Source organism: Leptonychotes weddellii, chromosome 2 (assembly GCF_054177405.1).
Source record: "Leptonychotes weddellii isolate Sample4059 chromosome 2, ASM5417740v2, whole genome shotgun sequence".
Classification (NCBI taxonomy): domain Eukaryota; kingdom Metazoa; phylum Chordata; class Mammalia; order Carnivora; family Phocidae; genus Leptonychotes; species Leptonychotes weddellii.
In genome coordinates this window covers 146,598,621-146,610,089 of record NC_138370.1, presented here as the reverse complement: position 1 = coordinate 146,610,089, position 11,469 = coordinate 146,598,621, and the positions used below count along the sequence as shown (strand labels likewise).

At 39.7% G+C, this 11,469-nt stretch overlaps 1 protein-coding gene across 1 annotated transcript in view; it reads right to left on the bottom strand.

The window, feature by feature from the left end:
• Positions 1–339: 339 nt before the first annotated feature.
• Positions 340–11,469, bottom strand: part of ATP8A1 (ATPase phospholipid transporting 8A1) — a 185,698-nt gene continuing 174,568 nt past the window's right edge. Inside the window, exons 37-38 of the mRNA XM_081813165.1 lie at positions 3,820–3,911; positions 340–2,632 (exon numbers count right to left, since the gene is read on the bottom strand). Of these exons, the coding sequence (XP_081669291.1) occupies positions 2,535–2,632; positions 3,820–3,911 (190 nt within the window). The 3' untranslated portion in view covers positions 340–2,534. The remainder of the gene's footprint in view (positions 2,633–3,819; positions 3,912–11,469) is intronic.

Here is an 11,469-nt window from a genome sequence, read left to right as displayed (position 1 = left end):
ACCGCCCCCCCCCCCCCCCGCCATCCTTTGGAAGGTTAAAAAATCGGAGGGTTTTCTCTAACACTATAAAGTCACTGTGATTGCAATGCTGTGTTTTAAGTTTTACCAAGGAGGTCACTCCCTGCTGCCCAACCCCCCTCTCTCACCCAAGAAGCAAAGGAATTGACTTAATAATTCAAAAATAGGACTATGGGACAAAAAAGACCTAAATTAGCCGTATTTCAGACCATGGTCTCATGCATTAATTAACCATGGGTATTCTACCCATGTTGAAGAGCTCCATAGAAATAATCCATGTTCTAAGATAAAAATAAAACTTTTAGTTTTTTTTTAAGCCAGAAGATTCGGTTCTATTATATTCATCATATTTTGATGTTAAAATTTGGGGGAAGGATGCCACTGATGAGGTGGAGGCCAAGGGAAGCAGCTCTTGTCTGTGACCACGATAAAGTGTTTCTCCGGAGGGATGTACCTCATTCTTGTGTTTTGATTTGTGTGGTTTGACCTCGATTCTCGCCACGGGGAGGCCCAGGAAAGCTGTTCCGAATATCCCTTCGGTAGACAAAATCTGTGACCTTCAGAGTTTTGAAGACGGTCTCAGACTCTTACACCTGTGGTCTTTCTAGGTGTTTCAGTTGGCAATTTTCTTCATCTGAACCCCAAACAGGAATGGTCTAGGAAGTGAACTGTGTCAACTCCTTACCCCCTTTAGAATTATGTATGTGTGATAACCTCTCTTGTTTCTAGAAAATGCGGGAGGCATACTTGTAAATAAACAACTAAAAATATAGACAAGGAAATGACATATCACCTAATTTTAAACCTAGATGAAGGAAAAGGGTAAAAAGAATATGAAATTATTCAACTCAAGGAGTGACTTGGAAAATCTCCTCTCCTCACAATTATAGTTGACTTTTTTTTTTTTTTTTTAAAGAGGAAGTTCTACCTATTTTGCTGGTAAGTCCACTTAAAGGCAAACAGGCTTCTGAATAAAAGGCAAAAAGTTAGTTTCAATCTCTGAAGTGTATCTGAAAACTCGAATTCCTTTTTATTTATTTTTTTAAACGAAAGCATTATTTTAAAAAGAGTATAGAAAACTGGTTGCGGTTTTTAAACAGCCCCTTCACCATTTATTGTTGGTAGCAAAATAGGCATTTTTCAGGAGATGGCTTGGAAATGCTGAAAAAAATTAAACTGAACATACATTTAAAAACACAGTAACAAAATCTACTTGTGATGAAGAGTGTCTCTGACCGTAAAGTTATAGGCTTGAGTAAAATAGGTGTTTTTAAAATGGGGAATATGTGCTACTTCTTTGTCCCGATTAGCAGCATGTGACTAATTTGGGGAAGCTGCTTGACTAGCGAGCTGTGAAGTAATTCTCAGGGCTAAGTACAGGGGTGGTCACCAGAACACGGGGTGCTATGTGTGCCAGCAGGCATCTCTAGCACGGACTAGTAGACAGACCCAGACACAGGACAAAAGCCGAGCCTATGTACATTACAAAAGCCCATGCAGTTATCCAGCGCGGTGTTCCAAACATCTCCACGCAAGCACTGGGGAGCTCACATAAATATCTAAGCATATTTTTCTTGAGAGAGAAAACGTTAAGATAAAAGGACAGCACTCAGTCTTCAGCAGAAGCCAGATTTTTAGAAAAATCTAAACGATGAGGACTGATCATCAGAGATGACGGAGACATACATACAGTTTAGAAATCAGTATCATAATGACAGAGTCACATTGCCACGTATGTCCTCCAACGTTAACAAGTAAACAAGACAAACAAGAAAGAAGCACGTGTAAGGCCAAAGGTGCAACATCACGGATTTTAGTAGCAAATGCCTTGAAATACTCGTTTTTGCAAATCACTCTTACATTTGAAAAGTCAAGCATGCAGATCTTACAGCAGAGCTGGAGGTAAACTTCCTCTTAACTTTCTGGGCAAATGACTACTGAATGAGAAATACACTTACTGAATGTCTTTGGCAAACATTTATCAAGACAATTTTTGACACAAACACTTGTTAATGTCTTGTTTAGAAATTTTGCTCAGGAAGGTGAGTCAGTTCCTAGAGAAGAGTGCTGGTTTTTTTCAGCATATTCTGAAATCCAAGTCTGGATATCAAGAGTCCCTATAAATTACTACCACTTTGGAGTTTTTTCATGGTTGGTTGCCTTGTGGTATATATCCAATAAATTGATAGTCAGTTACAGCCCCAGAGTAATGGCTTAAGACCACTGACCTATTCTCAGTTTAAGAAAGCATTCTGGCAAGGTGACAAGGTCATTTTCAATTTCTGCTTACAAAGACTTAGCAAATACTTTAAAAAATCTGAAAGAGATGGTGTTACGGTAGAGTTGCACAGTGCTTATGTCTGTAATATACACGAATCTGACGGTCAATCAATGAGATGAGCTCAGATCCACTCTCCCCTCCTGGGACCAGACTGGAATTGGTCAGCAGATCCGGTAAGACCTGGGAGCTCTCCTTAGAGCCCTAGCAGCCCTTGCGCCTCGCAGCCCCCGTCCCGTCACCACTCGTCGGGTCTCTGCTTTGTGGTATCGTATGCTCGAATCACCTCAGACTGTGACACGATTCCATTCTCGTCTTGTGAGAAAGCATACCCGTCTGTAAGTTAAAGATAAAACATATATGATCATTGTGAGGTCACTGGGAATCTCTGTTATTCTGAGTGTGAAGGACTCATTTTCTAACTTGGGGAACTCCTATGCCCCTCCTGCCTTCAAAAGCCTGCGCGAAGACATGAATTTTTTACGTTCCGAAAAGATGTGGACTCAACTGCACCATGAAGAGTGGGCTGACTGCAGGCTGTCAGCTGAGATTCTATGAACTCTGCCCCTGGATGAATGAGCAGGTGCTCTCAACACCCCTCGGTTCTCCTCACGGCATCTCAAATCCAAGCCATCCAATTTTTGCTTCCTGGCTACTGGCGGGGTGTCTAGTCTAGTGGGCACATACACTTCCACCCAGATCGGGTGGATGAGAGAGAAGGAAGAATAAAAATGAGAAGGAGGCAGAGATAAACACCCGGACTGCCAGTGCTGGAAAAGTGGTCTCCTTCCTTGGGACGGCATTGTCCTTGGCTCTCGGCATCTACAAATAAACTCACTCATGCCCCAGCATGGTTGGGGATAAGCAACGACCCCCAAGGGGGTCACATCTTTAGAAAAGGCCTCTTGAAGTATAAAAGGCAAAAGCATTAAACATGAGTATATATAAATGAAAATAAATTATATGTGGAAACAACATGAAACAAAAGATATATTACTAACACAAATACATTTACTACAGGGCTTTATATATTATATTCTTTTTCAGATCCTTGAAATGTTAAGAGGGCCTGATACCTAATAATTTCTTACAACTCTAAATATTCATAAATATTTTTGAAGGGGGAAATATATGTTTCACTGTGCTGTTTGAAAGCTGAAAAAGCCCTTGCAAAGTTATTCAAGTAGAAAAGATAACAATACAGAGGAGCTTTTAAGAGTTAAGATTTATTTCCCTAGTTCTTTTTAAGATTTAAGGAAGCATGGGGCATGTGGAAATATTATTTCTTCAAGTGAAAGCAGCAAGATTTTAAAATGCTTTGTCTTGTCTGCTCTAAGTGAGATAGTTGGGTCAAAGGTTTCTCTAATCACTGGTTATTTATGTAACATGTTGCAAAGAAGCAAAATTGGCTTTAGGTATTAATTTTAAATAGTTAAATATTCCTGAAGTCAAAATGCCGCTCTCATACATGCTAGGACCTAACGGCAGGGAATTTATTTACGGATCGGAACTCAGGTACTTACGGAGCAGGTTTTGTTGCAATGATTCAGACCGGTACAAGTTCACGTGGTTCTTCTTAAAGACGTTCTTGAGCAGTTGCGCCCTCTCTGTGAGGCTGCCGAGCAGGTGCAAATGTGTGAAATGAATTATCAACTCGGCAGAGACCCCAGTGTGCCCACAGGACCACCAGAGAGAGTTAGACTTAAACAAAAGATTGCTTGAGAAGTCTGCAGCCCAGGGATTCTTTTTACCCCATTTTCTCAGATGGCAAATGAGATTTAAAGTATTTAGATACTCTCGAGGCCAGTTTTTCCCATAGCTGAGGGGAGTTTTGTTCCCAATAATCCAGCCAAAAGATTTCCCCACCCCCCAGTTATATTTAAGTCAAATGGGGATACAGACCCTGTACAATATGGTTAACAAAAAATACAAAGTCTGCCAGCAGTGTTATTAACTTCTAAAATCTTGGTTGACTTACTGGGTGCATTCTAAGCATGGCATTTTTAGAATTACAAGAATTATTACTATATATCTTTTTCCACTTCGCACATATTATGGTGTAAAATAATATTTTTTTTAGTTATGTAAAGAAATCCTCAAAATTACATAAAGAAGAAATTTCATAGACTTTTTAACTAGAAAAGTTCCATTACCACTCCAATATGGTATGAAATGTGTTCCTTAATTTCATTAAAAAGAAACCTATTTTCAGAAAATACTAGGTAAAATGACAAGGAGAAATATTTATTTTTCAATAAACGTTTAGAATAATCTCCACAGAAACAAATCCATGTAATTGTGTAACTTCTAAAAGCACACTGCAAGAAATAATGCATCTGTTTTTTTCCACTGCACGTAGAATGGTGTCTCCCACAGTAGGAAGCCAATTATTTGTCAAATAAATGAATTCAAGCAATAATTGTGAAATGCACTTTAAACATCACCAGTCCTCCCAATCATGCCATGTCTCCAGTGGTTGATTTCTAAAATTTTGCTTTGATATCAAAGAACATAATAAGCATAGAGAGCTAATAAGAAATCCACATGTGTTATAGCAAATGTTTATGCAGTTTTGTTTTAATCACTGGAATGGACTCAGTTGAAAAATTTCCATCTTGTGTTTTTCCCACTATAAAAGTTTTAGTTAAATTGTCCTAAGTTATGTCAGTTCTATATTTTGCCAATTTTTTTGAAAGCCTGAAATGGAACAATTTTTATCATATACAAAAAATAAAAATAAAAGGATCATCTGCAGAATGAACTCGGAATTACACAAACATTCAGGTTTTTGCTGAAGCAAAATATTTAGAAATGTTGACATTTGTACTTATCTTCTACACACATTTTTCCAAGTCTAAGGATGTTAACTGGTACTTATTAGACATACTTCATTGTCACTGAGAATTAGCTACATTAAGGCAACAAAGCTAATTAATCTAAAACTCCAGTGGTTTTGCAAATAGTTGTAAAACTTGTTTTTGCCAGTGAAATAAACAGATACGGGGAGTGAGAAGGGGCCATTTTTAGAGTCACTTTTCTTACTCTTTTCTTAAAATGATCTAACATTACAGACCTGGGGACCCCCGAGGAACACTAAAATCTGTAACTGCTTTGAGGAATTCGGCAGCTTTAGCAGCAGGTGGTCTGATTTTGTTAGCAGAGCATTGCGGATGGGGTGCTGGGAAGTCTCTGGTGTTTAAGATGGAAATGACTACAGACATCTAGGGGACAGCAATGTATCATTATGTAGCTTCTTCTTCTCCAGATACATTTTCCAGGTTTCAGGCTGGCCTTCCTAAACGCATAGTACTTTAATATTATAACATTCAATGTTAAGAAGGCAGATGTGAGAATTTTATCTTTCATGTTATGAAACTTCCATGTATAAGATAATGCAGTTTTGTTTTGTGATGGTTCATATGAGGCTACACTTTTACTCAGCTGTCACATCAAGTTCATGTCTAGTGTTCAAAAAACAAAGCGCAGTAAGAAACTGTCTTGGGAAAGGAGTGCAGTGCTGGGGATACAGCATGGACTTTGGAGTCTTAACTTTAATTCTGAGTCTGTTACTTATTAGCTGGGTCGCCTCAGGCAAACCCTTCTTGGTCCTCTCATCTACAGGAAGAGGATAATCCCTAACCCTCAGGCCAACAGTGGGATTCAGGGGGAATTGCACGGCTTCTACCATAGTGACTGGCACTTAGGAAGCACTCAAAGAATGCTAGTCCTTCCCACCGTTACCACTCCCCCAGCTCGCAAGGAACTGATCATACAAAAAATCAACTAGGACAGAGATCATCACAAAACATGAGATAACTTTGTGAGGATCCTTTCTGATGCCTTGGCTTAGAGTCAACATCAGCTCCACGCAAAATGTCTCTTGCTACATATGAGTTTTAACTTACAATGCCCCCCACTCCACTTCCCTAGTAGGAAGACTACTAGGTTTCTGTTGTTTTTTTCCTGAGCTACGCTGAACCTCTTGCTTTAGTTCTTACAGGGCAGAGTCCCTCCTGTGAAATATAAATGCCACTCACAGGAAGGTGCTTAATAAATAGTAAGTGATGATGATTTGTATTTCTCTAGTCTTATCCTACCTTTTGGGAACTACTCATCATTTCAAAATTACGTGGTTCTATGTCCTTGATGTTTACAGGTAACTGCGGTTACTATCAAGTCACATTATACAGTATATTGGGAACATGTTCATATTAACAGACATGTTAAAAGTTCAGTTTTTCTTGAATAGCTTAGCACTGTGAGAGGAAGAAAAAGACTTTAAGAACCTTCTCGTTAGAACCCCATCTTAATCACAACTCTTAGTCAGTAGTGTTAATTTTGTGTGGCCTTTCATTTACATACCAATCTACGCAAGTTCTAAATTCTCATTCAGTGCAATTATGCAAGTACCACTTAAATATTGTTACCTTATTTCCAAGCCCACTAAAATGTTTCAACATAGATATTTGGTAGAGGTGAGGTGTTTTAATGTTTTAAAATAATAATTAATTGTATTAATTATTTATAGTTATTTAATAATTACATTATTAATAATTTAAAATAATTGATTTTAATGTTTTAAAGTAATAATTCATTTAGAAACACTAAGTATAGGTAGAAACCCATTTACTGTCCTGAAACATATTGTCTGAAGGTATTTTCAGTTATTTTTGAAGAGTGGTAAATTTGCAGTTGTCTTTATGGTGGGTTCGCAAGCTATTTTGGTGGATTCATTTAAATGGATCTCCAGAAAGTAAAGAACCATCCATACGTGGGATGTTTTAGTGTAGGGCATGGGACAGACGTCCTGGACGAGGCAGCCATGGTGGGGAGATAAACAGTGACTACAACAAGCCTGATCTCTGCTCTGGAGGAGACAGCACTTCATCGTTCCGTCACTTTTCTTCACAAATGCTGGACAGAACAGTTATCACAGTGTTGAGAGAAGGTCAGGGCAAAACACTGCCTACATGCTCCTATCTCAAACCTGTACCCGGAGTCATATGTAACACTGATATAAATCCAGTGTGAACACTGAGGAACAGAGTTTCTTTTCTGTTAGTTTTGGGGCAATGTTAAAATTGCTATTTTTAAAGATAAATAATACAGAGGACGGCTCAGAGAAGCCACTGTTCCTGTCCAGATGGTCAAATTATCTGATATCTATCCTTCCATGCTCTCTTCTTTAAAGCTAATGGTAGAGTGATGGACACATTCATGAGGAATGACCTGAAGATCCCAGGGCAAAGTTCTATTTAGCAATGGCTGCTGATATGCTCGCTTATGTCTACAGTGAGATATAAAAAATTATGAATCTCATCCTATTTGCCTGTCTATAAGATGCACTGGGAAGCACTCACGAAAGATACCCAAAGGTAACTGTCCTGCCTCCCATGAGCCCAGTGTCTACAATTCCTTATTTTAAAGTACTGGGTTCTTGAATCCACATTTGTTTTTGTTATTGTTTTGTTTTAGAAAAGGTAAGATGTTACACAAAATTTATAGATGTCATGCCCCCCCAATGAGATCTGAGAGGCCCATATTCCAAAACATTTATATTTATGCTATAAAGTATATAAATATTTATCCTATAGAAAAAAATAAACACTATTAATGCCTTTATATATACAGAACAAATGGTTTAGTTTTTTTTCCAGCAAATGTTTGCCATAAACCTAGGGGAAAAAACTAAATTTCAAAGTTTTTTTGCATTTTGGAATTGTAGATGCTACGCTCCTTAGTGCTGGAGCCTATGCACAAAACAGTAACAGCAAAATCAGGGTTTCATACCATATAAGGTGCTTTCTTTTTTTTAAATTTAAATTCAATTAGCCAACATATAGTATATCATAGAGGAAGTGTTCAGTAATTCATCAGTTGCGTATCACACCCAGTGCTGTGATGTGATGAGCATTGGGTGTTACATAAGTTGTTTTCTTAACCAAAAATAGTAAGCCATAGCTACACAGTGGTCAGAGGTAGGGCTCGCATTTATTGTCCCAATATCTTAGACTTAAATTGATTCCTACCATAACCCAAGGTTCAAGAGCAATATACTGTACTTAGATGATGAAATACCCTGACCCCCAAATTTCAATGTAAAATTGGGATAAGTATATCTAATTCACTAGATAATATGGTAAGTGATATACTATTTCTTTCTTTTTTTTTTTTTTTTTAAAGATTTTATTTATTTATTTGACAGAGAGAGATAGGGAGAGCAGGAACACAAGCAGGGGGAGTGAGAGAGGGAGAAGCAGGCTTCCTGCTGATCAGGGAGCCGGATGCGGGGCTCGATCCCAGGACCCCGGGATCATGACCTGAGCCGAAGGCAGTCGCTTAACCAACTGAGCGACCCAGGCGCCCAGATTTTATTTATTTATTTGACAGAGAGAGACACAGCTAGAGAGGGGACACAAGCAGGGGGAGGGGGAGAGGGAGAGGCAGGCTTCCTGCAGAGCAGGGAGCCCGATGTGGGGCTCGATCCCAGGACCCTGGGATCATGACCTGAGCCGAAGGCAGACGCTTAACGACTGAGCCACCCAGGCGCCCTGTGATATACTATTTCTACTAAAAAAAGACTGTTTTAACCAAAATGTTTTAGTTTTGAACATAAGTAAACATGAGAAATAAGTGATTATAAATGCTAATCTGGACACAATGCTTAGAAGTTACAGTTTCTCTGAGGCAGTTTCCCTTTATGTAGAGTGCAACTTCATAGTAGTGCTCAGTGGACATTGAAAAAAATGGGGGATGATCAATTTACAAGACTGCATCGTTCTAACTATGGTGAGGAAGTAAACCACTGTGACTTTGGACATGACTCGTTTGGGAAGTGTAATGTATATAATTCTATGTTCTTATGTGTCATATTTGTATTTAACTACCCAGGGGTCAGTCATCTCTTTACCACCCACTACTCAGCCATCCTTTCGCCCATTCATTCACTCATTCATTCATTCATTCATTCATTCCTCAGTTCATTCTCTGGACCCTTCAATCACCCATTGGACAAATCTTTATCAGGTGCTACTGTGTTCCTGGGTCTGTGCTAGGTGTTGGGTTTCAGTTAAGACTAAAAAGGAGGCCTCTCCTTCAAGGCACTCAATCTAGTAGGGGAAACAAACACACGGGATGAACAAACACATCACAATACAATGTAATAAATGTAACGATAGAAGCATAAAGTGCTCAGATAGTAGGGTAGGAATTAATTTTATCTCAGAAAAGAAAAGGTAATTGCACCTGAGTTGAGTTTTGAAAACTAGGAATTGGACTGCCCCATCTATAGGAGGGTATCAGCTTCTTGGCAAGGGAACAGCACATGCAAAGATTGGGAGGTATAAAATAACATGGTATTTTGGAACTAAAATGAATCTGATATTGCTTGAATACACAGAAATCACAATTTCTTCCTCTTTGAAAATGTAGATAAGACTAGCTAACTTTTTTGAAATTTTACATCAATCTCATTCTCCAAGTTTCCTAAAATAACCCTGGCAGTGGGGTTCCTGGCTGGCTCAACTGGTAGAGCATGCAACCCTTGATCTTGGGGTTGTGAGTTCGAGGCCCACGTTGGGTGTAGAGATTACTTAAAAATAAAGTCTTGAAAAAAAAATAATTCTGGCAGTAAAATCAATCTGACAATTCCTAATTGCTCTAGAATGTCATTTTTTAGCATGAAGACATTTCCAACCAGTTGCTATTTTTCTTCCTTCACAGATCCCTTCTTTTCCCTCCCCCTCTAGCCATCATCCAGCAGGAAGGCACTGTGGTCACCATCCTTCTGGTAACCACGGGCAGCAACAGCAACATGGGGTATGTGTTATACCACGGGTTTTCGTTTGTGGCCTTCAGCTAACAGCTAACTCATTTCTGAGTTCTTGCTATTTTAGGCAAATGAGGTGGCTGCAGGAAATTTATCTGATGCATTTTCTATGGAAAAGTTTGTCATTTATGGTGGAATCCACTTTATTCCTTTTAGGCTCTCTGACTCTTTTTTTTTTTTTTTTCTAAGTAATCTCTACACCCAACGTAGAGTTCAAACTCACAACCCGGATATCAAGAGCTGCATGCTCTACCTACTGAGCCAGCCAGGGGCTCCTCTGACTTATTATTATTTTTTTTTAAGATTTATTTATTTATTTATTTTAGAGCGTGCGAGTGAGTGAGAGCAGGGGGAGGAAGAGAGGGAGACGGCGAAGCAGACTCCCTCCTGAACAGGGAGCCCTGATGCTGGACTTGATTGCATGACCTTGAGATCATGACCTGAGCTGAAATCAAGAGTCGGATGCTTAACTGACTGAGCCACCCAGGCGCCCCTCTGACTTATTTTTTTTTTTAATCGCAGGGGCTACCTACATTACAGAATCTTTAGGACCAAGAGGTCACCACATCAAAACCTCACCTTGGCTTTATGAGTTGTTGAAGTCACCTATGTACTACAAACCAGGAAAGCTAAATATCACAGGCAGGGGCCTAACATAAGAATGATGAACATACTTAGAAATATAAGGAATTGACTCCTAAGGGTAGTAATAGTATGGTCTTTCCCTAATAGTTGTTAGTAAACAGTTTTATTCACAATTTTGTGAGCTAGGATCCAAGCACATCCTTTTTACTGCGAGAGTGAAAGAGAAAAGATTAAGAGAGGGACACTTGGGCCAAACAAGGGACCAGGTGTAGATGTTTAGATGAAGGGACACAGATGAGGGGAAGGTGGAGGGAGAAGGATACTCATAACTCTGAAAGCTGTTATTTCCAACCTACACACAGGGACACGGACAGAGGGAGGTCAAGAACTTTGTCAGGATGGTATAGGCTGTTTTTGCTGTTATCTTCCATGCTTGAAAAGCAGGAAAAGGAGGGAGAACAGTGAATGGTAAGGAGCAGCGGCTCCAGAAGGCCCTGCTTTGTGACTTCTGACCGAGAACTTACTCTAAGTCCCAGTTTCCTCATCAGGAACGAATGGGGTGACTCATCTGCCCAGGACTGTTTCGGGGATCCCACATGACAGCATTTATGGCGCGACTGGCGCAGTGCCTAGCATGTAGTGAGCGCTCGGAGAAATCGGAGGGGGAGACGAACCACGAGAGGCGGTGGACTCTGAGAAACAAACAGGGTTCTGGAGGGGAGGGGGTGGGGGGATGGGTCAGCCTGATGGTGGGTATTGA